This window comes from Apodemus sylvaticus, chromosome 10, assembly GCF_947179515.1.
Source record: "Apodemus sylvaticus chromosome 10, mApoSyl1.1, whole genome shotgun sequence".
Classification (NCBI taxonomy): domain Eukaryota; kingdom Metazoa; phylum Chordata; class Mammalia; order Rodentia; family Muridae; genus Apodemus; species Apodemus sylvaticus.
Genome location: NC_067481.1, coordinates 4,037,396 through 4,065,158, shown reverse-complemented (window position 1 = coordinate 4,065,158; position 27,763 = coordinate 4,037,396). Strand labels below are relative to the sequence as shown.

The following is a 27,763-nucleotide window of genomic DNA, read 5'->3' as shown; positions in this document are numbered from 1 at the left end:
TTTTATTTTGAGTATGATTGTTTTGCCTATACACATGTTCACCGTGTGCTTGCCTGGTGCTCATGGAGGTCAGAAGGGGGAGTAGGATCCTGTGGGACTCAGGCTACAGATGGTTGTGAGTCTTCGTGTGGGTACTGAGAATCGAACCTGGGTCCTCTGCAAGATTAGCAAGTGCTCGTAAGTCCTGGGCTATTTCTTCAGTCCTACAGGGAAAAAAAAAAAAAACCTTTAAAGAAGGTTTTACGCATTGCTTGACAATGCCATACTTGTATACAATGTATCTAGATCACATCCACTTCCGGATTCCTCTCCTAGTTGGTGCTGCCCGCTGGGAGGTCTGCTGACCTTTCCGGATTGATCCTGTGGTAACCATAACTGTGGCGCCATATCAAGAAGACGGTAGTTGACGCAGTTGACGGCAGTCCTCGCATTCTCCACCTCTTTCTTTCCACCTCGTCTTCCATAGTTCTCTGAGTTTTGTGTGGAGTGCGGTTAAAATAGATAGCCTATCTAAGGCTGAGTACCCAACTTATTCTCCTCAGGTCGGAGAACTTCTTCAACGGCCAGCGTCTGCACAGAAAGGTGGGGAAGCTTATGTGGTGTTTCTGGATTTTGTGGCTGGATTTCTAGGAGAGGGGTTCAACTTTCTATGGGGAAAGAGTAGAGACAGGATGGCTGAAGAAGGTTAAGAGAGGTTTTGCTTCTGAGGGCCTCTCCATCACACCTCTGTCACATTCCGAACAGCTTGGTCCTTGACTAGGGTTAGTAAGGAGATGCAGAAAGAACAGACACGTAGACACACATATAGAAAAGCTCCTGTCAACTGAGCTGTGCGCATCAACCCTAGACCTCAAGTGTGTTTGCTGTGTACAGCACAGGGGCAGTTACCTAGACTCTGTGGGAGGAGTCTATAGGTCAGCAGTCCCTGTGGGAGGAGTCTGTAGGCCAGCAGGCTCTGTGGGAGGAGTCTGTAGGCCAGCAGGCTCTGCAGAAGGAAGCCAGCTAGTTTCTGCACTAGTCAATCACCTGCGCTTGGCCCTCAGGATGGGCCTGGGCCTTGGGATCCTTTGACAGCCATGCCCATGTCAACGGTGCGCCTCCACTCAGGCCTCCACTCAGTCAGGGCGTCCTCTGCCCATTACACACCGCCTTTCAGCACGTTTTAGTTTCTGTGGCTCTGTATAACGTCCTTCACTCCGGCCCTCCTTTCAATCTCTCTCAGCTCTACGAAGTTAAGCGCTTAGGACTGTGCCTTCCACCAGGGGGCGATGTCACTTTATTTATCAGGTAAGATATTACATCAGGGTCGTTCTGTGCCTCTGTGTTAACTGACACTTATCAAAACGGAGGGAACCAGTAGAGACAGAGAAACTGAGGCACGCGGAAGTTAAATGACTGAATGAACGTCAAGAGACATGTGAATGGCTACGGCACATAGTGTGCTGACCTTGCAGAGGGACAGTCCTTACACTTGTTTTCTTCCAGCTGTGAGGTCCTGTACCAGCCATAGCTGCCAATCCTGAGCTCCACCTGCCTGGGCCTCCCAGAAAACAGGCGGCGCCGGACAGGAGCTATGAACACAGGCCGGTGGCCAGGACTGGTCTGGATGCCAGGTTTCCTTTCCCATTTCAGCAACTTCTGTGGATCTCTGAGCGGTCCCCCTGCCCCCGCCTTGGCAGCGGACCACCGCCCGTGGAAGCCTGCCTGTTGCACTGCCCTTCAGAATGGAATTCAAAAGTTTGCAAAGCCAGCCTTTGCCTGTGGGATAGCCAGGCAGACAGGCCCAGAATAGCTGGCTTGGCAGAACGTTAGGGCCCCAGTGGGATAGGTCATGGAGCTGCTAATGACATGCTGTGCTCATGGGGGAAACCAGTGTTGCCCTAAAGCAGCCAAGGCCTCCCAGCCCTTTCCAGCAACCAGAGAACAGCAGCAGAAATGATGGGACCAGGGAGAAGGGAGAAGGAAAGAATTGCCCAGCAGGGACTGGGGAGTTGCCTCAGCAGGGGGCAAGAGCACCTCCTGGACAAGCTTGGGAATTGAGATCTCAAAGGTCTCAAATGAGCGACCAACATCCATCTCTACCCATCTGCGCGAGAGCGCACGCGCACGCACACACACACACACACACACACACACACACACACACACACACGACAATGCTTACAGACACAGACCAAAAAAAAAACCATCAGATACACCACATACACACTTATGCACATATATACACAAAAGCAAATAAGTATAGCACTACAATATGTCTGGGCACAGAGCATGCCCGCCATGCTGGCTGCAGGAGGTGCCCCTCTGTCTCTACTCTTCTCTCAGGAGCTGCCCTGGTCTGTGCCACTTGGGAAGATGGAGGAAGCCTTTGATGCTTGGCCCAGACACCCTTGCGTAGGTGCAATAGCTAGGGAATTCAGGGCAGACGTAGCTTACAGCATGCTTTAGAACTTCATAGGGGGACCCTGGAGGGGTGCTTGGTCTTGACATCTGTTCCATGTTCTCAGGATGATGACCTCTGATGCAGGCTGTGCTGATGAAGGCTGTGCTGACCCAGGCTCTGCGTCATCTTGGGTTTCATTTCTTATGTTGTGTTTCACCATGACCCCTGCCTTAGCCCTGGAGGGACAGCTTTAGCTAAGTGCAAAACACTCAGGTTCTGGTTGCTTGGGGTGTTTGTGGCAGGGATGGAAGGAGGCCTGGAAATCTGCAAAGCATTCCCTGTCTTGCTAAATTTCCTGTCTTTCTTACAGTTTCAAAGCAGAAATGAAATTGACGACAAAGGGCTTTAGGGGCCTGACAAGCTGTCCAGTTCGGTGACACATAAATTCTGTTACACTGGCATGTGTTAGCCTTTGCAACCTGGTCTTTGTGAGTCCCTTTTGCCTGTTTGCCTGTTAGACTGGGTTGTAGGTTGTGATGACATCCCTCAGACACACTCCATCTCTGTTCCCACCCCTTAGAATTCCCCATGCCTCCGAGCCTTCTGACTCAGGCACCATGGGAAGCCCAAGGCTCCCTTTGCTGTGTTTAGTGTCACGCTGCTCCTCTCCCAGTCCCTACCTCAAAGAAAATAAACACGCCCCCTTTAAGTCTCTTGGGAGATGTGGGGGCTCAGCCTAAGAGTCTGTTAGAAGGGAGGTTATACTTACAATACTTGTACTTATGACAGACATTCTAACATGTCTTCAACCTTTTTATTAATCATGTGAGAAGCTTCGGGTCATGGTTGCTTATCTGAAATTCCCAAAACACACCAGGTGCAGTGGTGCACATATCTAATCCCAGCAATTGGAAGGGTGGGTCAGAAGGATTGGTATTAGCTGAGAGCCAGTCCGGATTACTGAGCGAGGCTCTGTGACAGAGGAAAAACCAGAAAGAATGGGGAGATGGCTTAATTCTCAAAGTGCTTTCCTTGCAAGCATTAGGACTCAACTCCCATCCCAGAATTCATGTTTTTTTCTTTTAAGTGTGGTAAGGAGTTAATAATGTAGGTGCTGAGAAGATGGGCACAGGCAGACTTAGGACCTGCTGGCCAGCGGCCTTCTTTATCTGATTGTCCCAGAACAGTGAGACTCTGAGGACCAAGATCCACGGGTTTCCTCTGACTTCTACATCCATGCTTACACACTTACACGCACTGGGACACATGTGTACAAACGCACGCGCGCACACACACACACACACACACACACACACAAATAAGCCATTCCGTTTGTTTGACTACTCACCTATCGAGACAGTGTCTCAATATGTGTCTCTGTCTGGCCTGGAGCTTGCTGTATAGACCAGGATGGCCTCAAACTCACAGGGTTCCATCTACCTCGGCCTCTCAAAAGCTGAAATTAAAAGTGTGCACCAGCATACCTGGTTAAGGGGTGCGACTGAAAAAGGAAACCACACACTGAAAAACAGAAGCAAACTAACCACCCCCACCCTATATCCCCCATAATACGAAACGACCTGAAGTCTTGGTCTCTCCTAGGTTTGACATAAACTTGATAGTACAATGTGACTTGAGCTGTTGTGAAACTGGGTGACCTTTGTTTATTGCCCCGATGAACAGTCAGGGCTGTTCCAGGTCCCCTGAGTGAGTTAGTTGCTTCCAGGGAAATCTCTGTCTCTCTCTGAGTCCATCTGGCTCAGCTGACTCTGGATTAGAGACACTGAGTCCAGCTTCATTTCGTTCACAGGGCACCAGTCCCATGAGTATGGAAACCAGTCAGGTTGATGCAAAACGTCCTGTCGGAACGAGCCCGCTGCGGAGCTGACCATCACCAAGGGGACTCTGGTGTATCTCTAAACCTTTCTTTTGCTTTTGACCTCCAGGTTGGCGTCTCAGACCTCCACCCTGCATCCATCTTGGGTGTGTGTCCCTCTCCTGAGCCACATGCCCAGCTTTATGAGTCCTGCTGCCCTGCTCTGAGCCAGGGTTCCACTAAGCCGAGTCTTCTGAGTGGGACCATGACATGAAGTGATGCTGCATTTGTCCCTCGCAAGACTTCCAAGACTCTCTGTTAGCCCTCAGCAGCCTAGGAAGGGGTCAAAGAACACGCCTGCTTCTGCTGGCTGCTCTCCCTGGCATCTCTACTGTGAAGGATGTTAGGGACAGAGAGATGAGCACAGGCTGAGCCCACGTGCTGGGTGGATAACTTCATATCACTTACAGGAATGGGGAGAAGCTTATCCTTGCCATTTCCTGTATAGATAACCAAGGATGCGATTTTGCTCAGCCTTAGATATGTACCAAGAAACAGGAACTCTCCTCAGGGCTGCTAGGTCGGGGCAGGTCATATCTCTGGTTGGAACACATCTACACATCTACACGCTCAACAGGCGTCCTTAAATGCTCTGCCGGGGTTCCAGAGGGCCAGTAACGTCTTTCCTTCCCATGGGTTGGCACTTGGATTTGGAATTTCTGGAGAAGTCTGTGGGAATTCACAGGCTTCTGTCTGACGTCAAATCTTTCCTCTTCGGTTCCAGCCCATTCTGGGATTTGACCTCTGCCTCTCTCTCTATGCCCAGGCTTGGGAGGAGATGATGGGGGCACTGGCTTGCACCCCCTTTGATTCTGTTGGCCCTTCTTTATGCTGGCACAGCAAAGAGTAGAAAAGCGTAGCCTGTTTTACCTGGGATATCCCGAACCAGCATCTCCTGCCTAGAGAAAGGAGGGAGGAAAGGAGGGGTGGGAGGAGGAGTGTTGGGAAGGGGAGGGAGGTAGGGGAAACGAAGAGGGAGGGGGAAGGAGGGGTGGGAGGAGGAGGAATGGTGGGAAGGGGATGGCTAAGGGAAGGGAAGAGGGAGGGGGAAAGGGAGGGAAAAGAGGGGAGAGGGAGGGGGAAGGGAGAAAGAGAGGGAGAGAGAAGGAGAGGGGAAAGGGAGGAGGGGGAGAGAGAAAGGGAGAGAAAGAGGGTGAGGGAGGGGGAGAGAAAGGGGGGGTGAGAGAGAGGGGAGGGGGAGAAGGTGCTCTCAGAGCCTGGCCTCACTAGGGCCGTTTCATTTCTCTGTTCAGATCCCCTCTCTTTTAGAGTTGTGATAAGATTCCAGTGCAAGCTATCTGACTCAGTGTCTGGGGGTGGAGAATAGGAGGGACTGTTCTGGAGAAGCTGGGGACATGATCCCTACACGAGGAGACTCACCAGGGCTTGTGCGTAAGATTAAGAACTGTCCAGAGCAGAGCTGCCCAGCAGAGGCTGAGCAGGCGTCTGGCCCAGCACCACCCTCCAGGGCATCACCGGAGGACCTGGACCTTCCTTCCGGATGTTGCCTGTTCACCTTTGCCTCACAGGGTTCTCTGGGCTCTGAACTGAGCAACTGAGCGGTCCCCTTCCAGTACATACTTGCGTGAACACACAACCTGCCATTTTGCCACAAAGGGATTATGGATACCATACCTACCCATCTGTCCCTGGAGTACAAGTAGCCCTGAAGGAAAGTGTCTCAGATGGGACCACTGTTGGGACTCGGGGTTGCCCACATGCCCAGGTCAACACTCCTACCACCAATTAAGATTCTCAGCCTTTTTGCAGGCCTCTGTCCTGCATGGAATATCCTTGTTCTGGGCTCACAGCCACCTCCACATCTGGAAAGACCTCTAGATAAACAGAAATGTTCACCTCCATCCCCTCCAAGCCTGTGCCAGCTCCCCAGGGCATCCAGAAGTAGAGAGAGCCAGCCAGCCAGCCAGCCAGCTGGGCACACACACAGTTAATCCTCAGCGGCTGCTGTTTGGATAGAAAGCGCTAGGAGCGTTCTAGGCTCCTCCGCAGCTCACATCTGGCTTGGGTTGGCGCTTTGTATTGGTCCCTCTTTCTTCCTCTCTTCCTCTACTTTTGAGAGAAACCACATTTCCGCTTCTGGCCAAAGAGACCTTGGAGGCGGCTGAGGAGATAAAGGTGTTGGGACTGCTGTGACTTGCACCTCCCCCCTTTCTTCTCCCTTAAGTGTTTCCCCCTAGGGAACTTTTTTCATCCTCGGGCTCTCTCTCGTGCTCACTTGCGCGCGCGCCCGTCCCCCCCCCCCCCACTCTCTCTCTCTCTGCTTTGACACGTCTGTGCTTCCCCTCTGACCTAGCCTAGAAAAAGGCTCAGCCCCTGGGAGATGCTCTAAGAGACGGCTCCCTGAGAGCCCTGAGAGGCTGGAGGATTCGGTTGGCACAGCCCGCTCAGCTGGAAGGAGGTAGGTGGCCTGGACATCGGACGGTCGGACTGGGAAGGACTCGATGACTCTGAGCTCTGTCTTCGTGGCTTCACTTAGATGACTGAGCGGATGCTTTCTCTGGAGTGAGATGTGACGTGAACCTTATGGCAAAGGGGCAGACAGAGCAGAAGTTTGGGGGACAGCATCGAGTTATTCTTGCTAACTCCCCCTACACGGACGGGCTGTGCAGCGGCAGCCTGTTGGGGCTCCCTGTTGGGAGCGTGCAGGGGGCGGGCTCTTTGTCGGCTAGGACGCTGACAGGAGCAACTGCACATCTTCCACTGTTTTGTGGGGTGTCTCTCTTTCGCCCAGATGCTCTTCAGAGGGTGTGGAAGGGGAAAGAGCACCTCTGTTCCCAGCGCGTGCTACCCGTGCCCTGTGATATTACCTGGGACGGCTGGGATCCAGGTCTGTCCCAGCTGTCAGTGGTCAGCTGGAGCCCCAACGCGGAACAGGAAGTGTGGACTTTGGCCCCTTCTCTAACAGTCTCACTGTTCCTGGAGGGCATCCAGCGTGGGCAGGAAAAAACAAATATCCCTTCTCCACGGACCTTCCTGGGAAGTAAAAGAGCTGCCTCTGGTGCTGAGGCTAGGGCTGCAGATTCTAAGATGCCCCAGGGCCTTTGCTCAGCTCGTGTCCACCTAGACTCACAAGTCTGGGCATCCTGCTGGTGTAGCTATAACTTACCGTTAACCTGAGTCCCACCCTGTCTATCCCTGCACCCACCCAAGCTGTTCCCTGTCCTGGAGAGCTAGACTTCTCAGGGAGCCTCCTCTCATCCAGTTACTCCCAACTGCGCCCTTGTCTCTTAGAAGGGTGGGAAGGAGCTGCCTCTCCGATTCCTTTCTGCCCGTTCCCTGTTCTTGGAATGGAGACCACAGAACATGCTTCTCCATTTTTGACAACAGGGTTCGGGATGTGGTTCAGAAGGCAGAGTGTGCGGTGCCTAGCGTGTGAAAGGCCAGGGGTTGCATCTCCAGTCCCAGAAACAGCAACCACCAAATACCAACTTTGATTTTCACTGGGTATGTTGGCTCAAGACTGTGAGGCGGGAAGGCTGCGGCTTGTCGGAGCCATCCCGAGCCACAGAGCCTGCTGATGTGTTCAGCGGAGATGATAGAGCAGATGTTGTTTCAAAGTAACCAAATGAAAAGAAAAACAACAAGGGAAAAAAGGAAAACTGAGAAATGTCATTGGGATCCCCCTTGGGAGTGAGGGACTGCGGGCTCTGCTTTTTTTAGTGCACCAACTGTGTGCTGCCTGCACCGAGTGGGAGGAGCTGTGCAGTCCCCACCAGGCTCCTCCAGGGCTCACTGGCGAGGAGGGAAACCTGCAGAGGGAAGCCGAGGGCCGAGAACCAGGGATCCTCGCTGCTCTAAGCACCTCACAGCTCTGCCTCGGGACCGATCCCAGGCCCCGCAGCCTACCAGGAAGCATCCCAGCTAAACGGTGTCTTCCCTCCCCAGGACTCATCTTGGACTCTCTGCCCAGGCAGAAGACATAAAGCTTCCTACCTGTCCCATTTTATTTCCTAGAAACTCACAGTACACTCCCTGCTCGGCCGCCCTGCCTACTGAAAACTCAAAAGAGGTGTTCTGAGGTTCACAGAGGCCCAGGAGCCCCTCCCGCTGGGAGGAGGCAGGCCCCACCCACCGGCTGGCCCCACCCACCGGCTGGCCCGCCCTGGAGGGTGAGGGCTGCTTGCTGCTCATTCCTGGCTGTAACCTCCCTATTCAGAACAACCAGCGCAGCATTAATTTTTTTTTCCTGAACACACTCCTTTCTGTTATTCTTCCTGGTGCCCGCCCCTCCGCTCCCCCTCCCCGTAATTAGCATGACTCATAAACCAAGTATTCCGGCATTGAACTTCATCCATCAAAACAAAGATGAAAAGAATTTCGTAGAAACTATGGGTTCACTCGGGACACCGTCACTCACTGTTTCTTACCCACAGGTTGGGGGCGGTCAGGCCCTTTGGAGGGTCATAGTTACTAGGGATGAGGGTGGCTGAGGCTCTAGGGTTTAGGTGAGGCTGAGGTGGTGATAGTCTGAAGCCAGAAGAGCAGGTCAATGTCCACTGGAGGATGTAGCCTCTGACTGACCACCGCCCTCTGGAGAGTAAGGACTGGGAGCAGCCTGGGTTCCGGCCTTGAGGGACCCAGAGATACTGGAGTGGGAGTGGGAGCTCCTAGGAATTGATATTTCTCTGCTTGTAGTCACTGAAAATCTGCCTTCCGCTAATGTGACCCAGTCACTGTCTGGATAGGACCCTGCCACCTCCCTGAATAATTTATGAGGTGCAGGAGACATCTGGCTTCTCCAGAGAGCAGTTTGCTGAAAAGGAGAGCCCCACAGGCTCTCTGGCTCTGGCTCTCAGGGCCCTGCCCTGGGTCCTTGCCCTGGCAGGACCTCTGATGGGTGACTGCAGTCTTGGAGGCCTTCAGAAGTGGTTTCTCTTTCCCTCCTTCCCAGACAGGAAGGGACATGCTCGAATCCCTGTAGGCCTGTTTGGTTTGTGGAGGAACTGGCCTGTGATCTGGGTGAGGCCTCTGAACCTGCAAGGGCACTGTGTCTCAGAGCCCTGGCTAAATAGCAACGGTTGGTGAGATACCGGTGTGGCCAGCAGTAGCTCTTCCCGTAGTAGCTGGTACCCATCATGAGACACCCACCCTGACCTCACTGGGTAGAGGCAGGGGTTTTGATGCCTCCATCGCCACTGACCACTGGGCTTCCCAGCCTGCTTCAGAGGCCTTTGCGTATCTACAGTCACCTCCTCGGGCACCTGCCTGGGCACACCACTGGTACTCCATTCTCTGACTAGGCCTCTGTGTCTCACCGTCTTCCTGGCTGAGGTAGGAATTTCCCTTGAAATGAGACAGCTGACCAGGAGACAGCCGGCAGGCAGCGGGCCGAAGCCCAGACGTGGAGGATGAGGGAGGCGTCAGGAGAGGAGAGTGGTGCAGAGAAGCCAAGTTCCTGGTGCCCAGGGCTGGGCCAGACGTGCTTCTGGCTGTGGTGGCCACATGTGGTGGAGAGCCTCACATCCTGGGGCTGCAGCTCCTCCCCACCATCGGGCATCTGGTTGCCAGCTGCCTGTTGTCCTGGGTACCAGGGACGGAGAAGATCCCCCTGGGGGAAGCTGCCAACCATGGGTGGGCCTGGGGCAGATGCAGGCCAGAAGGGAGGCTGGGTCTGCAGCTTCCGGCCTTCCATTACCGGGGCTGGCTCTTCCTACACAGGGCTATTGCTGGGTTGTTAGTGCCAGAGCCTGAGCTTCTGGGCGCTTAGACAGGCCAGGTTCAGCTACTGCACTCGACAGACCAGTTACACCAACAGGCAGGTTTATTTAGTGCGGCCACATTGGGAAGAAGAAATAAAAGAGGCCCAGTGGCCTCTGCGTTTGTCTCTGGGGTCCTGATGTGAGGTTCTGATGTAAATAGAGGCAAAGTATGCAGAGCTAAGCTGTCGTGGGCAAGACATGGCAGGCGAGGTGCTCTCTTGCCTACCGCTTCCTTCTCCAAGTAGGAGATACCTGGGGTGGGGGTGAGAATCCCAATTTCACGGGGTCCATTGTCCCAATAGTCTAATAGTCAAAGGGAGGGGCCCACGTGTCTGTTTGGAATATCTTCATTTTTACCAGGATACCAAGCTGGGTTCTGGTATCTTGTGGAAGATGGGGGGAGGGGGGATATGGAAAGGTTTCCAGTATCATGAAACTCCCGAGTTTTTTAATATACAAAGCCTCTCCCTCCCTGGGTCTGGGGGCCCCTGAAGATCCACCTATGAAAAGGAGGTATAGGGTCTGAAGCGCCTACATGATAGTTGACCAGCCACAGCTGCTGTGCGGGTAGAGCCTGCTGGTGAGACAGGCTCAAGGGCTAGAGGCTGTGTGTGTGTGTGTGTGTGTGAGAGAGAGAGAGAGAGAGAGGGAGGGAGACAGACAGACAGACAGAGACTAGGCTAGAGCCCTGGAGGCTGTTGTAGGCTGATTAGGTTAGAACCCGAGCCTCCTCTACCTCGTGGTCTCTCTCTCTCAGCCTTCACGCTTCCACAGTGGATCCTCCGGTGCTGTCCATTCATAACTGACTCCTGACATCCCAAAGAACGGGAAGAGAGCCTTCAGCCCTTCCCTCAGTAGGGATTCTTCACACCACTCCCGGCTTCCGGCCTCGTAATTCAGCGTGCACACTGGCTTTTCTCGTTATTGTTATTGACGGTCTCCCTATGTTGGTGGGGCTGGCCTGGAACCCAGTGTGTCCCCCAGGCTGGCCTTGAACACCACACAGTCCTTCTGGCTTTGACCTTTTCTGATGACTCTGGGGGACGGTACCACATAGATTTCTGAACACTGAACCAAGGAAGCCAGTGATGGGTCCTTCCTCGTGCCCACACTGTGCCTGGCACCCTGTAAATGCTCAGCAGTCTTCTGCTAAGTAAGTGATGACCAATTGTCTTCTCACAGGTGACTGCGGGTATTTCAGCTGCCACTAAGCAAGCCAATCCGTGGGCACCCCAAACCAGAGCCCAATGCGTGGGAGCGGCCAATGCCCAAGGGAAGGTTGGCATCTTCCTGCCTGGCCCGGGGTGTGCTGCAGGCATTCATAAACAATGCTCATTAAGGTGTAAAAGGATGTGGGACTTAAGGCTTCAACAGGAGGATGTTTCTCAGCGGCTCCATGTGAGCCTCAAATGCTCTACAATCCCGCCCTCCCCACTGCCTGTCAACTTTCCTATGCATAGCCAACTTTCCCGGGATAAACAAAAGGCTCTCTTGGTTCCCAGGGCGGGGCTTATTTTGTCCTCTCTAAGTGGAAAATAATGTGTACTTACTGCGAGGGAAGAGAGGGGACTGTTATAGGCAGAAAGAGAGAAACTCAGAGAAGCCCAGGTAGGAGCGTATCTGAGTGTCATTTCCAGCCCCGCCCCCCGCGGTGGCTGTTGGGAGCGGCTGGGTAGGTGGGCTTCAAGGTCGCTGCTGTGGGCGGGGACGCCACACTTAACCTTCTGGTTAATGGTTCTAGAAACTTCTGAGCCAATAAATAATGTACCCTTTTGCACTAATTGATTGGTGCTCCACAACCCCCAGCATGCCCCCTCTTCTCTCCCTCCTTCCTCCTCCTTTAGAAAGAACCAGGCTTTTCTGGTCAGCACAGCCCCATACTTCCCGAGGGTTGGGATTTGCCTCTAATCAACAAGCATGGTCTTCGTTTTCCACCCAACTGATTACTGTCATTTATCTGATCTGTCTTCCCGGTGGCCTTCAGGGTTAGTAACCTTGGTGCAGAATTGTGGAGTCTTAGAAGCAGAAGGCTTTCTGAGTGCGGAGAAGGGAAGGATTTGGGAAGGGGGAGCTCCAGACTCTCGCGAGATTCAGATTTCAGGCCACCTTTGATTGCACTTGGGTCTCGCTCATGGTCCTCGCCTCTTCAACATGTAGAATATACGTGACGGCTTTGCACTAGGGATTGACTGCAGGAAAAATGACACATCGCTGGGGGTGGGGCGGGTGGTGAGATGCTGCGGTAACTGAGCGTTTGCTGGTCATGAGGATCCAAGCTTTGCTCCCAGCACCCACACTGGGTGTCTCACAACCAGCTGTAACTCTAGCTCAAGGGGTTCAGTACGTTTTACATATGCTTCACAGGCGTGCGCGCGCGTGCACGCGCACACACACACACCAAAAATAAATATTTTTTTTTAAAGTGATGCCAGATGCCGGAGGGCATAGGAATGAAACAGCTCCCATCTTCTGGGAGTTCCTAGTTCTAGTTCTTGGGCAGGAGACCAGGACTAGATGCTGAAGGAGCATCAGTAATGTCAGGTGGGGCTCTAGGAAGCTTGCTAAAGGGGGGTGGTTCTGAAAGCACCGCTGTGGGTGGGGGTTGGCAGTTGAGAGGATCATCCATCTAAAGACCCAGAAAGGCTGCAGGCAGCTGGAGTGATGGGGGAGGGGAGGTCCGCATTGATGCTCAGGATTTAAACACTTCCTATCTTGACAGTAGATACCTTGAAGTCAAGAGAGTCATGCTCCCATTTGAAAGCTGCCTCTGGGAGACCAGCTGGTGGTAGGCAGGGAGACCTTGGGCCAGCTGGGAAAGACTTGGTGCAAAACACAAGAGGCGCAGACCTTTGGGAGCTTGGCAGGGGCTTAGATGCAGAAGGTGTATGAAAAGCACGGGTTTTAGCAGCTTCCACAGTGATATCTTTCACCCAGCTGCTAGCCCTAGGGGAAGGGGAAAAAGTGTGGATTGTGGGAAAAGGAGGAGGGGATGAGTTAATTGGGGGGTATGAGGGTCTCGTGGCCAGGCAGGCCAGGGTCACCACGCAGACATCTGGGGACACAGATACAGAGCCTCACTGGCTAAAGGCTTGGTCAGGAAAAATCCAGGGAGCTGGACGGCCACTTTGTCTGGTGAGAAGTGTGCGAGCATCTGCCGTCCGACCTGAAGGTTTATTGTGTTTAGTCTTAGCTAATTGAAACAGCCCTGTGTGGCTGGCGTGTTGCAGAGCACAGACTTGGACCTCAGCACCACTGCTGGGTGAGGGTGGGTTGGGGTAGTGTCCGTTGAAGCCATGACAGGCAGGAAGGGTTTGGAGAAAGAGGAGCCTCGTGCTGAGGAGGCAGCCTTGGAAAGCAACTGTTTCGTGGGGAGACCACCATGGGTCGATTGATGGGAGGAGTGGCAGAAGCCTGTAAGCTCTGCATGGAGAGCCAAAACAGGCTGGTGGTGAATTCAAGACCAACCTGGGCTACATAACAATTCAAGGCTAACCTGGGCAATATCATAAGAGCCTGTTTTTCTCCCTCCCTTCTTCCCTTTCTCCTCCTTTCCTTCTTCCCTCCCTCTCTCCCTCCCTCCCTCCCTCCCTCCCTCCCTTCCTTCCTTCCTTCCTTCCTTCCTCCTGTTTTCTTTATTTCTTTCTTCCTTCTATAAGGAAGAGTGAACCCAATAGACCAGAGCCTGGTACAGAAGAAGGAGTGGTCCAAACTGATAGGCCTTTTAAAGACTTCTTTTTACTCTTATGTATGTATATGCTATATGTGTAGAGAGAGCCAGATCCTATGAAACTGAAGTTATAGGCGTTGTACTGGAAACTGAACTTGGATCTCTGCAAGAGCAAGAAGTCCTAACTGCTGGCCAATCTCTCCAGCCCCAGTTAGCAGACAGTTTAAAGGACTCACACTGGGTGTGGTCTCTTGTGCCCATAATCCCAGCACTCAGGAGGGCTGAAGCAGGAGGGTCACCGTGAGACTGAGTCTACATAGTCAGTGGATTACAGAATGAAAACCTTTTCTCAAAACAATAACAACCAAATAATTAACTAAGGCACTCAGGACATTGCAAAGAACTTGGTTCTGCCAGGTGGTGAGCGTGGCGGGAGCGGCCCGGGCAGGGCTAGACAGTAGCACCAAGACTGACCGATGCTGAGCAAATCTCATTGCTGGCCCAGCAGCCACTTGGTGGAGGGCAGTGCTCCCTCTTGCAGAGCCTTTGGGCGGTTCCTGTGAAGTGCTGGGGGGATATCCAGGCTTGGGCTAACCAGACAAAGGCCAGTTTGTATTGCTTGCAGAGGAAAGACTGGGCATGTTGGAGCCCAGGCACAGAATCCCCAGGTTCTTTCCTTTCTGGGTCTTGGGAGCAGTCAGCCCCCAGGGCAGCAACATTCCTGGTGCCAAAGAAATGGGCATTGGGCCAGGCCACCTGCAGAGTGAGGTTCTGGCACAGGCCCCCAGGGCCTCTTTTCTCTCCCATGGTTCTTAAAACTTCCAGCCAGAGGGAGCTCAGTTGGGAGGTGACCTAAGGACACCTGCTCTACTGGAGGAGATCTTTGTTCCCTGGAGGATGCAGAGGACTGGGCTGGTCAGGTACCTCCAGGCTGGAGGACTGTCTATCACATAGTCTGGACAGACTGAGGCCTGCTTTCTGCTGGGTCTCTTTGGATGGGTGCAGAGGGGCGGGGGAGATGCTTTGGGATGGGGGAACTCCTGGTCTTTCTTATGGTTTTGCCTCAAACAAGACCTCGCTTTCATCCAGAGCCAGCAGTAGTTTGCTTGTAAGTGGGCTGTCCTGGAGAAAGCCACCTTCTCCATCCGCAGGCTTTAGAGGAAACTCCAAACCTTAAAAAGTAAGCCCCGCGTCTCCAAGACAGGAACAGGAAAAAATATCCAAGCCCTGGAACACATGCGAGCCCATTTACAGGGTCTCGGCTCCCTAGCTGTCTCCTTTAAGCAGTTGGGGGAAGAGACGGTCTCAGATCAGCATGGCCCGCAGGGTCACAGAAAGGAAATCACGTACTGAAGAGGCTTCTGCAACAAGGCATAAACACAGGCTTATGGACTAACTGGAAGTCCCTCTACCACCCTCTTGCTCACCCCAAGTTCGGGTGTTTGAGGAATGGTGGTATCATGGAGAAGCAAGGACCTAGGAGCTGAGGTACACGGTAGGGAAGCACTCGGGACTTTGCCCCTCAGTGCTGCATGCTCTCCTCCTCGGCCGAATTGTGTGCTTTGCACTCTTCAGTGGTTGAAATCAATTCTACCCAGCGTCAAGTGGAGACGGAGCAACTCCCCAGGTTCTTAGTATCTGAGAGGACTTTGGAGGCAAAGGCAGACAGACGCATGCCTGGTAAGAGCATTAATGTGAGCAGTGGCCATGCTGTGCTCAAAGAAAGAGTTCTGATGTCTTGCTCAGGGTGGCCTGGAGCTTGGAGCCACAGGTGCGATGTGCTGGGATCCAGTGCTCTTCCGCCAAGCTTCCTAAGACCTGAGTGCAAAACATTAGGGGCTGCCCAAGCCCCAGCAACGCTGGACAGAGATGCTGGCTTGCCTCATCTGGGAGGCAGCCAGAGCCCTTGGAAAGCATCTGGTGGGGTCAGTGGCAGGAAGGACAAACGGCCTTCAAGGGAGGAAGGAGTCTAAATGACTCCCAGATTCCGGGTTGTTTGTTCATGACTCCTGCTCCCCCCTCCCCATCCCGCTGGCCTCATTTTAATCTAGAACAGAGTTCCCCCTTGGAACTGCCAGCCACGCCAGCCACGCCAGCCATGTTCTGTAACGTAACATCCAATATGGCAGCAACAGCGCCATGCACGCAAAGTGTCCCGAGCTTGGTAGGTGACAGGCTCTCTGGCTTGCCTGGGGAGCAGAACTTTGAGTTTCATTCTATTATTATTTTATTTTATTTTATTTTATTTTATTTTTGCAAATAGAACCCAGTACCTTGTACATGTTAGCTAAGCACTCTACCACAGGTCTAAATCCCAAGCCACCTTGAAATTAGTCTCACCAGGGAAGCCAGGCTAGTCTTAGATTTGGGCAATGTTTGGGCAGGGCAATAGCCCAGTTGGTAACGTGCTTTCATTAAATGCGTAAAGACAAGAGGTTGGTCTGCAGAGCCTGTGTAAAGGGCTTCATGGAGGGTCATCTCGGGGATGGGAGGCAGGGCCAGGCAGCCCTCAAAGGCCTGCCTCTGTCTCCTAGTGCATCCTGGGATGACAGGTATCTGCCCCATGCTTCCTGCTTGGCTTGCGTCTTGTTTTCAATACCACAACAGCCACAGTTTGTGAGAGCAAAGGTCTAGAATGATCCCTGCTCACTGCTCCTCATTCAGCCTCGAGCATTGGCCTGGTTCTTTCCCTGGACTGTATGTAGTGCCCCTGAGATGGGGACTACGTTTAATTTATGGTTGAATCACCACCACCCTCAACCCCAGCTCTTGCACAATGCCAGGCCAATCTCGGAGCCTTCTGTAAGCCGTGCCTGTGTTAAATTGCCAGCTGAGAGGGCGGCTCCAACTCGCCTTCCAAGGCTCCTGGCTATGTCAGGAGATTACAGGCTTCTTGCCTCTCTGAACAGCTGCTTACCCTGTGAGGATTACGGAAGAAAACAGTGTTTACAAAATGCTTTTGTCAATGGCACTGAGCTTGTGGTGGTGGTGGGGAGAAGGGGGATACCAAGGCCAAGCCCACTCAGGCAGCCTCACACACCGGGAGGCCTTGGTCCATACACACAGGCACACACACACACAGGCAAACAATACACACAGAGGTACACACACACAGAGGCACACACACACAGAGGCACACACACTCAGAGGCACACACACACAGTCACACACACAGGCACACATACATACAAGCATACACACACAGGTACACATACACACAGGCACACACACACAAGCACACACATACAGGCACACACACATAAGCACACACACACACACAGGCACACACACAGGTACACAGGCACACAGGCACATAGGCACACACACACAGGCATACATACACATAGGCACACACACACACAGGCACACACAGGCACACATGCGCACACACACAGCACACACACACAGAGGCACACACAGAGGCACACACAGAGGCACATACAGGCACACAGGCACACACAGGCACACACAGGCACACACACACACACACACACAGAGGCACACACAAAGGCACAGGCACAGATGGCCAGAAACAACAGGGCAGACTTTAAAGGAACATAAGGAAACAGCGTGTGGATGAATACTCTTCCAGTAAAGGATCCACCACATGAGGTTTGGGAAGGGACAAAAAGTCCCAGCCAGGAAGTGCCCTCACGCGCCCACATCCTCCAGGCCCTGTGAGTTACTCCTCTGCCTTCTTGTCCTGCAAAGGGGATTCCTGCTTTCTGGGGTGAAGGTTGGGTGGAAGCACGTGGGGTGAGCTGAGGAAGGAGGCTGGGCTCTGTCTGTGGGATTTGGAGGAAGAAATAAAATAACTGCTTTCTGTTCAGTGTTGAGCTCTCCTCAACATTAAACAGGGAAGGCTCAGGCTGGGGTTGTCCTTAGTGACTGTTACTGCAACACAACCCAGAGACAGGCCACACCAAATGAAAGGTAAATGAAAAGGAAAAAGATATGGCTACTCCTAGGTGTGGTGGAGGAGAAAGTTTATTGCAGATAAAAGGGAGAGCATGGACAGAGGCAGGGGCATCTGGGAGAGTCCAGAGTGGACATGACCCTGAGCCACGTGAGCAGATGGGGGAGGGGCCGAGAGCAGCTACTGACCAAGAGGGGCAGCCTGGGCCAAGAGATTGTCCAAGAGAGTAGACAAAAAGACCAGGCAACCAAAATGGCTGGATTATATAGGGAAGGGGGGCTGGGCGAGGGGTAGCCCAGCCCCTGGGCTACAGGTAGGGATTGAGGGGTGCAGGGACAACCTGCAGTCAGGTCTGCTTTGAAATGTTAAATAGGCACTCAGGCCATTTGTGTTGTCCTAGGTTTGAGATTTAACACCTCTGAGTACTGCAGGAGCGGGGTAGGGCCCAGTGGGGTGGGGAGGTGTCACCTCTTGATCAGGATGTCCTAGCCCCCCTGGACCTATCTTCCTGCAGGGAGCCTCACAGCAGAGGTAATCTGTGGCCAACTTTGGTTAGGTGTTGGGTAATACTGTTTTTTCCAAAAGTGATTATAAGACTCCCTATCATGATGAGGCTGACTTCGCGGTAGGGTTTGGTTAAATGATTATTAAACCGGTGTGGGGGGAGGAGTGTTTCAGCCTTGACTTGCTGGGGGTGATTTTGCCCCTGAGTGGACAGACATCGAACAGTTTCTGGATTCATTGGTTGTTACAAACTGAGGAGGGTGTTTACAACATTTGTGGGTAGAAGCTGGGTTAGCACAGAGCTCCATCAGATGTACAGGACAGGGTCCAACAGCAGAGACGGGCAGCTTCAGATGTCAGCAAAGTCAAGACTGAGAGCCTATGGGGTATGACAGCCAAAGGTAGCTTTATGCTCCATTCATGTGGGCCCCAAAACATACATGGATTTTGATGGGTACATATATCATGTATATATGTATACATACATGTATATATATTGTTCATATTATACATTAATATGCATATTCATATACATATATATTCAGATTAATAGAACATCTAATTTAAACCTCGAATGGTGGTTCATACCTACACTGCTAGCACTTAGGAACCTGAGGCAGGAGGATCAAGAGTTTGAAGCCAACCTGGGCTACACAGTGAGGTGGAAAAATGGAAAAACCATTTTCCATTAAAAGACTCCAGTTTAAAGAAATGAAAACTTCCTTTTGCCTGATGCAAGCTTAACACTTACAGCGGGCAGGAGGCTAATTATGAAGGTACCAGGGGAAAACAGGAAATACAGAAACAGAAACAAACAGATCGAGGGAACTTAGCTGGATAAATATTTGTTGAGCCCTAGTGAAGTCCAGAGTACTGCAGGACACTTGGCTGGGCCAGGGACGTCCATGTCTGACAGGGAGAGTCTAAGGGCCAAGCAAAAGTCTCCATGGCTGGAGACTCCCTGATACATAAAACTACCACGGAGAAGGGTTTTCCCAGGTCGTGGTTGAGGAGGCGTCTGGGAGAATGTGACAGAGCATAGCACGAACTGGGTCTTGTTTGGGCCATTTGGGCTCATCTGAGTTTAGCTTGTCTGTGCTCCAGTGCAGCCAGACACCTAGGAGTAGGCCCTAAGTCAACAGTTCCCTCCCTCTGTCTTCTCACTGTGTGTGCTGTGCATATGTGTGTTGTACATGTGCATGTGTGTGCTGTGCATGTGCAGGCTGTGCATGTGTGTACTGTGCATGTATGTGGTATATATGCATGTTGTTTATGTGTGTGTTGTATATGCACATATGTGTGCTATGTATGTGCATGCTGAGCATGTGGTTGCAGTGCATGTGCATGCTGTGTATGTGTGTGCAGTGCATGTGCATGCTGTGTATGTGTGTGCAGTGCATGTGCATGTGTGTGCTGTGCATGTGTGTCATGCATATGCATGTGTGTGCTGTACACATGTGTATGTATGTGCATGTGCATGCTGTGCATGTTCAGATGTGTACAGGAACACTTCTGAGAGCGGGCATGGGAATGTGTAGAGGCCAAAGGACAAACTCCGTTGTTCCTCAGGGGCCATCAGCCTTGCTTTTTGAGACAGGGTCTCCCATCAGCGTGGGGCTCACCAACTTAAGCAAGTCTGGACAGCCAGTGAGCCCCAGGCATTTGTCTGCTTGTCTCCGATTTCATGATCCTGGGACTGTGAGCACGGGCCACCTTACCTGGCTTTTACTTGTTTTTATTTAGTGTGTGGATTCTAAGAGTGGAACTCACACCGTTGTGTCTGCAAGGCTAGCGCTTAACCGCGCCGAGATCATCCCAATCCCCTCTGTTCTCATTTACAGACTGCATACTAATGAATGAATATTGTCTCCCAGAAAGATTGGCCCTGGGATCATGAGAGGCCTGGGTGGGATAGAAGTGATTAATGAGGACATGTTCTCATATCTACCCCTACCTCATGGGCCCGGAAAATTAATTGGAAGGATGTACGGAATCTCAGCCGGGTGCCTGGTGCCGCTGCAGGGCCTGTTAACTGCTTATCAGTCCAAGCAGGGCGAAGGTGCTCCCAGCTAAGGAGCAGCAGTGCGGGGCTGATGACGGGTGCCAAGGCTTGGGGGCGGGGGTGTGGTTAGGAGGTGTGCCAAGCCTTGGGTGTGGCTAGGAGGGGCATGCATGGTGCTATCAGCAGACCCTGGGCAGCACCAGGGTGTGTTGAAAACACAGAGCTCGGAGACCCTGCCCCGCTCTGCTGAAGAGAAGCTGAAGTTTAAGATGATTCGTACGTTTGAGAAGCCAAGGGCTGGACCATAGACTGAGGTGTATAGCCACAGGGAAGGAGGGGCAGGTTCTGCTTGCCCTAGTCCTAGAGATGACAGGTAGATGGGGCAAAGAATTTAAATAAGTACTTAAGCGGGCGCGCGCGCGCGCGCACACTCACACCCACACCCACACACACCCTTGCACTTTCTTTGGCTAGTGGTGGGGGGAACACTGGGATCGAGGAGGGTATTGAAGGGCAGTCTCCATATTGGAAGAGAAGGGTTCTGTTCTAAACTTTTGCCTGAAAACTGGGGGCTGTGAAACAGGATTGAGTTGAATGGATGGATTATGGTGCCTAAATTAAGTGCAAATGGATACTCGCTCAGCGCCCCCTGGTGGCAGAAAACAGCCGCTGCCAGTTTCTACTCGCCTGGGATTGGATTTGCTCATTGTCAGGGGTCAGAAGGTGATGGACTTTCCTTCCCGAGAAGCTGGTGCAGAGACCCTGTGCTCAGTGATTCAGCAGCTCTTGTCGAGGTGTGTGTGTGTGTGCGTGTGTGTGTGCGTGTGTGTGTGTGTGCGCGCGCGCGCGTGTGCGTGTGTGTGCGCGTGTGCGTGAGCGTTCTCGTGCGTGTGCGTGTGTGTGCGCGCGCGCGCGTGTGTGTATGTAGCCAGGCAGGCAGACAGCTCTCACTGTTGGCTGTTTCTTCATAGAGTCCCCTCCTAACCTATGCCCTCTCCTTATGTTTGGCAGGAAGATGGGCTCCTGTGGACAGGGATTCATGCTGGGATGCTGCCTGCTGCTGGCTGTCACCTGGGGCCCCGTCCTGAGCCTTGTGCCACGCGTTCAGGAGGAACAACAGGAGTGGGAAGAGACAGAGGAGCTGCCATCTCCTCTGGATCATGTGACAAGGTGAGGGACTGAGGTAGCACGCTAGCAGAGAGCTCTCTATCTGACCGGGTCAAGCACGTGAGGTTTGGGGGGGCTCCAGATGTGGTTGCTTTGAGTTACAAAAGGAAAAGATGAAGCTGAGAGGTGACCTTGGGGGGGTCTGTGACTCGAGCACCCTGTCTGGTTTTGAGGATGGTGGTCCAGCCTCATCCCAACACCAGGGCAGCTGGGTCTACAAGGACTTTCCATCCCTGTCATGAGAGGGCATCTGCTCTGCCTTTGCCTTTAGCTCGGCCTCCCGAGAATCCATGCCAGGGCTCTGAGGATGCATGGAGGCGGGAGACAGGGATGAGAGGCCTCACGCAACTCACTCATTTATAAAATGGTGATACAGTCTAGAAGGCCTGCTCAGGTCCATTGTCTCTGCCAGTTAAAGAACTAAAAAACAAAAAACAAAAACAAAAAACAAACAAACCAACCCCTGGGGAAAAAAATCTCAAGCACAAGTGACCTCAGAGAAGTCTCCAATGCCACAGACAGCAGCAACAGCTGAAGGAAGGCGATTGTTGGGGGCGAGGAAACACACATGCCGCAGATGCACAAAGAAAAGACCCCATGGGAAGCAGAGGGAGAGCCTGGAAAGCCAAAAAAATCCAGTCTCTTCTCAAGGGCCACGATGGTTGATCAATCCGTAACTGTAGACTAGTATGCCCTGATCTGGTCTTGAGCGTGTTGAACTGAATCCAACAACAGAAGCCTGCTGGTTTGGATACCAAGCCAACAAAGCCTTTGTTTCAAGCCGCCAGGCTTTGGTCTCAAGTCAGGAGGGTGAGGGAGAAGCCATCTTGGAAATTTGACACCTTTATTGTGGCCCCCTCCCTGTCTGTCAGCATACTGCAGAGTCTGTCTAATGCCTGATCTCTCAATAGGAGCGAGCTGGAGACGATGGACCCACAGACCCTGCCTTCGTGTGCGTGACTCTCAGTAGTGTGCAGACCTAACACTGTGGGAAGTATTTTGTAGGGTCTTCAAATGAGAGGCACTCACAAGGCTCCATGCTGATTTGGGGTTCCCTGCCCATTGGCTCAATTTAACTCTCAAGCATCCAGGCAGAATTTGGGGCCAAGAACCCCAAACCCTGTGCTTCCTCTCCTCCTTTTCATTCAGCAAACATTAAGTAGCCACTGACAATCAGGCCATCTCCTGGGTCCTAGAAAAGCACATAGAGGACAGACCTTGGTTTCTAGAAACTCCAAGGCCACAGGGGAACAGACATACACAATACAGTACAGGCTCTGGAGTACGGTTGCACCCACAGCGCTGTACCAGGGTCCTCTTGAGTGTGGGAGAAAAAGGCAGAGTGCTGTAGGCTGAGGCAGGTGGGTAATGCTGGGGTGGGAGAGGGTGGTTTGGGGTGGTGGGAGCTGGGGCCCGGGGCTTGCCTTCACATCTGTGACCCTCAGTGGTATCCAGACCCAAGGCTATGGAAGATATTTTGTAGGGAGAGGCATGCACAGGCTCTGTGTATGGAAGTTTTAAGCCTGAGTGAGGGAAATCTTTCATGCTGGAGGGAATCTTGAGTCCTACAGGAGAGGTTTGCATTCAAGAGATTTCTAGAAGGAACTATGGAGGGAAGCATCAGAGAATGTTTTGCTGGTGGAGAGACAAACTTAGGACCACTGTCTGAGTGGTGCATTAGAGATGGTAAGGTCCCAGGATGGTCCTAGGGGTGCTTTGGGTAGGGGTTGATTCCCTGGACTTGCTGAATATGGAGGAGGAGATGGGGGGCGGGGAGAAGGCTCCATTCTGGTCACTAGAATATATTGGGAAAAACATTTGGAATCAGTAGGTTTTAGAGTCCAAGGGTCATTATGAGGCCTTCAATTCCAGACACAAGACACCCCTGAGAGCCTGTTGAATGGGAGTGGGGGGAGGGGATGGAGACTTCCTGCAAGAGGTCTGAAGCTTAGGAGAGAGCTGTGAGTGAGTGTCTTTCTCCTGGAGCTGGGTTTTCATATGATTGGACTCAGGACATATGTGGATCCATGTTCCAGATGGTCTGGGGATAGATTGGATCAGAGTTAGAGAGGGGCTAGCTGGTTTACCTAGATCCCTCTGGGTCCTGTGGAGCCTCTGGGAGGAGAGCAAAGTGCAATGTTACACATGACCATGAGGTGGCAGTGTAGAGCCACTACTGTCCAGTGGCAGCTGTAGCCCAGAGGCTCTCAAAGAAAAATTGAATGGAGATTTTACAAAGGAGTTGCTGGTAGATGTGTTCTAGATCCATAGCCTAGTCCTTTACCACCAAAAGACCTGGTCCCGAGGGCATGGCTTTGCCATCTAAGCCCTGAGGTCATTGGCATTCGTGTTATCTTTGCTTTGGGTCTATTACAACCGATAGTGGTGTGTGTGTGTGTGTGTGTGTGTGTGTGTGTGTGTAGGTCAAGGCTGGTGGCTGTCTGCAGTTTTAGTCGGAATCTCAGAATCCTCATCCATGCCTATGCTAAACAGAGCTTGCATCTCTAGGGAAGGGGAACAAGGGTGAGACAAACCTTATGTCCGCAGCAGCAGGAGAGCGCGCCGGCACAAACACTCCACCACTGTGTTGGTTTATTTCCTCAGGCCTGAAGAAACACGCGAGAAGCATAGGCCTAGCCAGGGTGAGGGCCTCCCCACCTCCCGGTGCTACCGATGCTGTGACCCCGGCACTCCTGTGTACCAGACAGTCCCTCCACCCCAGATCAACATCACCATCCTGAAAGGTGAGAGGCTTTGGAAATGGCTTGGGGGCCGGTTCCCCGGGGAGCTTTGTGTCCGTGGAGAGGGAGACATTGCTGGGCATGGCTGGGCAGGGATAGGGGTCACTATGATAGGGCAGGGTGGGTGTCGTCTGGAGGGAAGGAAGACATTTTGATTTTTGATCCATGAGCAGAAGAACCTTAGAGGTGGCTCAGTGGGTTAGAACAAAGCAAGAGGCCCTGAGTTCAAATCCCCAGCACCCACAGAAAAGCTAGGCATAGCCTCTTGAGTCTGTAACCCCTGTAACCCACATGCGGAGGGGTGAGGGCAGGCGAACTCTAGACCCAGGCTTTCTTGTCTCTCTGTCTCTCTGTCTCTGTCCTTCCTTTCTTCCTTCCTTCCTTCCTTCCTTCCTTCCTTCCTTCCTTCTTCTTTTTAAGATTTATTATAGTCGAGCAGTGGTGGCACATGCCTGTAATCCCAGCACTCTGGGAGGCAGAGGCAGGCAGATTTCTGAATTCGAGGCCAGCCTGGTCTATAGAGTGAGTTCCAGGACAGCCAGGGCTACACAGAGAAACCCTGTCTCGAAAAAAACCAAATTAAAAAAAAAAAAAGATTTATTATGTATACAGCGTTCTGCCTGCATGTATGTCTGCAGACCAGAAGAGGGCACCAAATCTCATTACAGATGGTTGTGAGCCACCTTATGGTTGCTGGGAATTGAACTCAGGACCTCTGGAAGATCAGTCAGTGCTCTTAACCCCTGAGCCATCTCTCCAGCCTGAGTCAGGCTTTCTGAAGCAGTAAGAGTTACCGGGAGAGCTTACAGTTGCCAAAAGGTGAGGGGAGAGAAAGGAGGGCACACACACATCCTCTCCGGCTTCTCACGTGCCCGTAGGGTGTGTTTACATATGTCATGCATGTACACACTACACACACTTAGCGAGGGGCCTCAGGGATTCTGCCTACCCTCGTTTGCCCAAGACTTGTAGACCTCTAAGGTTGTTGTTTTGAGGCAACACCTAAGCCATTTCTCTGAATGCTGTGCTGTCTACTTCACACAACCCCAGGGAATGCTTGCAAACTGGGACGCCCCTCCGCCCCCCACTGAGTCTTGACATCTGCAGTCCTTTTACTTAGAGTGAGCCCAGACCTGGCCACGGAGCCTGCTGCTTGTGGGCAAACCCATATGTTCCTTTATCTCTGCCAGGACTTTCCAGAAAGAAACTGAGAAAGTGTGCCCTCTTGACAGTGAGAAAGTTAGCTATCGCTGATGATGTGAGAGGCCAGGCGCCGCCTTGCTCAGGAACTTTCTGCTAGGGGACGCCAGAGAGGATGCTGGGATGTGGAGTCCGCTGCCCAGGAGCCAGCTGCAGGCCGGCGTCCCTTGGGACCTCACATCTTCTCGTTTTCTCTTAGGTGAGAAAGGGGACCGAGGGGACCGAGGCCTCCAGGGGAAGTACGGCAAAATCGGTTCCACGGGTCCCAGGGGCCATGTTGGCCCCAAAGGGCAGAAGGGGTCGATAGGTGCCCCTGGGAACCACTGCAAGAGCCAATACGCAGCCTTCTCCGTGGGCCGGAAGAAGGCTTTGCACAGTAACGACTACTTCCAGCCCGTGGTCTTCGACACGGAGTTTGTGAACCTCTACAAACACTTCAATATGTTCACTGGGAAGTTCTACTGCTACGTGCCGGGCATCTACTTCTTCAGCCTCAACGTGCACACTTGGAACCAGAAGGAGACGTACCTGCACATCATGAAGAACGAGGAGGAGGTGGTGATCCTGTACGCGCAGGTGAGCGACCGCAGCATCATGCAGAGTCAGAGCCTGATGCTGGAGCTGCGTGAGGAGGATGAGATATGGGTGCGCCTCTTCAAGGGCGAGCGCGAGAATGCCATTTTCAGCGACGAGTTTGACACCTACATCACCTTCAGTGGCTACCTGGTCAAGCCAGCCTCTGAGCCCTAGCGGACGACCCGAGGAGCTTCCACGGGCTGCTGACCTCCTTGCCTGGCACCCTGACCTATCCTTGCATTCTACGGACGCTGGAGTCCTGCCCCAGGCTGACCCCATCGTCTCTCTGCTCCAGCCTGGCGTCCTTGGCCGTGGCTTCCTCAGTTTTGGTTTTTGACAAGATGCCCTTGGCCACTGAGAAGCCCAAAGGACCGCGGGCCCCAGATCTGGCTGCTTCTCTAAGCGGAGAGCTGTCGGTGGATGAAATCATTGGGCGGGGAGCCTGTGAGGACATTGGGGGACCTCCAGCTCCTTCTGTGTACACAGCCTTAGACGACCCTGTGCTGTGTTGTCCTGTGGTCACAGGGTGTTCCAGAACACAGCCCCTGTGTGTTCCCTTTCCTGGACGCATGGGTTTCTTAGGAACGAAGTAAAGCAGAAAAGAGAGAGAAAGGTGGTGTTAGTTTTGGCCTTCCAGACAGCTGGAGAGAGAGAGAGAGAGAGAGAGAGAGAGAGAGAGAGAGAGAGAGAGAGAGAGAGCGAGAGAGAGAGAGCTGTTTTGTATTGGGGAAACTGAAGCACAGGGAAAGTATGAATGGTGACAGAGGAGCTGCAGTATATGGGTTTGGAAGCCACATGTGACTTGACTCTAGGCCATACATGAGCTTTCCCGGGGACAGCAGGACTGACCCCCGAGCTCTGTTGACACGCTATAGCCTTGCCCAGGGACTTGCCAGTCTTTCCGAGCCACACTAGTGAAAGCGTTGGGGGAGGGCAGGCAGCAAGTGTCCTCCATGCTTGACTCTGGGCTGGTGGCAGTGTCCTGCTTGCCCCAGCTCACAGGATCCTGACAGTGGCTGGGGACCTCAGGGACCCCTGCAGCTTTCTCTGTAAGAAAGAAAATTCTTACTATGTGCCAGGACCTCTCTGCTCTACTCCACTTCCCCAGCCTCTCTGGAACCTAGGGTGGGTGGTCTCTCTTGCCTGTTGGGGCATCAGTTCCCGTTCCTCCTTCCTGGTGGATTAACCACGGAAAGACCAGGCCTCTGATCGGGGTTCCCAAACTGCCCCTTGCCATCCGCAGGGTCCTGCTTCCTTCCCAGCCCAGCATTCCGTCTGGGTACTTGATGCGTTAACCTGCTAGAACTGATGTGTCTGATAGACCTGCCAGCCCTGACCCAGCTCTAGCCAGTCTATGACCATGTGAGAGGGACTTCCTTTGGGTCCCAGAGCTGAGGCAGAGCTGAAAAATCTACCTATTTCCAGGTCAATCCCCAAGTGGTAGAAGGGGAAACAGGAAATGCATGTCCCATCCACCAGCTCAGACTCAGGGATGGCCTCAGGGCTGATTCTCTGATTGCAGGGAATCTGTGTTCTTTCCCCATCTCAGCCCACGTTGATCCCCAGGGCCTGGGCCACTGGACATCTGCTTAGTGACAACTAGGCCTTGCTTGCTGCTTCCTGGTGGCCCTTGGTTAGGATCCCTCTCTTCTCCTTCTGGCTCGCAGTGTGTGCATATGCCTCCTCCAAAGGGGCTTCTGCTGGTGAGACTCTCGAAGCCACTTTCCATGGGCATGCCTATAGCAGAGGGTGCTGCCTCCTGTGCTCTACTCTGCTCTTTCCAGAAAACATTAAAACTTGTCATAGCAACCCACAGCAAACTGGTGTTTTTGTCTGCTCATTGTATAAAGTGCTCCTTTTTCCCTCCTCTCCATCTAGAGTGCTCCTTTCCCCCTCCTACCCATCTAAATGTTCCTTCTTCCCTTTTCCCTATCTAGGTACTCCTTTTTTTCTCCTCCCCATCTAGAGTGCTCCTTCTCTCCTCCCCATCTAAAGTTCTCCTCCCCATCTA

General features: G+C 52.7%; 1 protein-coding gene and 1 long non-coding RNA gene across 5 annotated transcripts; one reads left to right on the top strand and one right to left on the bottom strand.

The window, feature by feature from the left end:
* Positions 1 to 7,145, bottom strand: LOC127693978 (uncharacterized). The gene is made up of 4 exons (XR_007979772.1): positions 7,088 to 7,145; positions 3,732 to 3,839; positions 346 to 570; positions 1 to 203 (listed from the first exon to the last, which is right to left on the bottom strand). It is a non-coding gene; the product is annotated as an uncharacterized LOC127693978 (long non-coding RNA).
* Positions 6,274 to 27,729, top strand: C1qtnf1 (C1q and TNF related 1). Of its 4 annotated transcripts, none has more exons than XM_052195302.1 (4): positions 6,274 to 6,678; positions 21,080 to 21,238; positions 23,840 to 23,979; positions 25,376 to 27,729. In XM_052195302.1, exons 2-4 carry the CDS (start codon positions 21,084 to 21,086, stop codon positions 25,924 to 25,926), a joined length of 846 nt encoding a protein of 281 aa, XP_052051262.1. In that variant the 5' UTR covers positions 6,274 to 6,678; positions 21,080 to 21,083; the 3' UTR covers positions 25,927 to 27,729. The 4 variants fall into 4 exon arrangements, with proteins under 4 accessions (XP_052051262.1, XP_052051266.1, XP_052051265.1 ...); XM_052195306.1 differs by lacking the exon at positions 6,274 to 6,678 and adding an exon at positions 11,566 to 11,587; XM_052195305.1 differs by lacking the exon at positions 6,274 to 6,678 and adding an exon at positions 17,473 to 17,579.
* The last annotated feature ends 34 nt before the right edge of the window (positions 27,730 to 27,763 follow it).

Excerpts from the sequence above, each read along its gene's own strand:
- C1qtnf1 (XM_052195302.1), top strand. The coding sequence starts at position 21,084 with ATGGGCTCCTGTGGACAGGGATTCATGCTGGGATGCTGCCTGCTGCTG. Across the intron at positions 21,239-23,839 it reads CCTCTGGATCATGTGACAAG|GCCTGAAGAAACACGCGAGA; the intron begins GTGAGGGACTGA and ends TTATTTCCTCAG. Across the intron at positions 23,980-25,375 it reads CAACATCACCATCCTGAAAG|GTGAGAAAGGGGACCGAGGG; the intron begins GTGAGAGGCTTT and ends GTTTTCTCTTAG.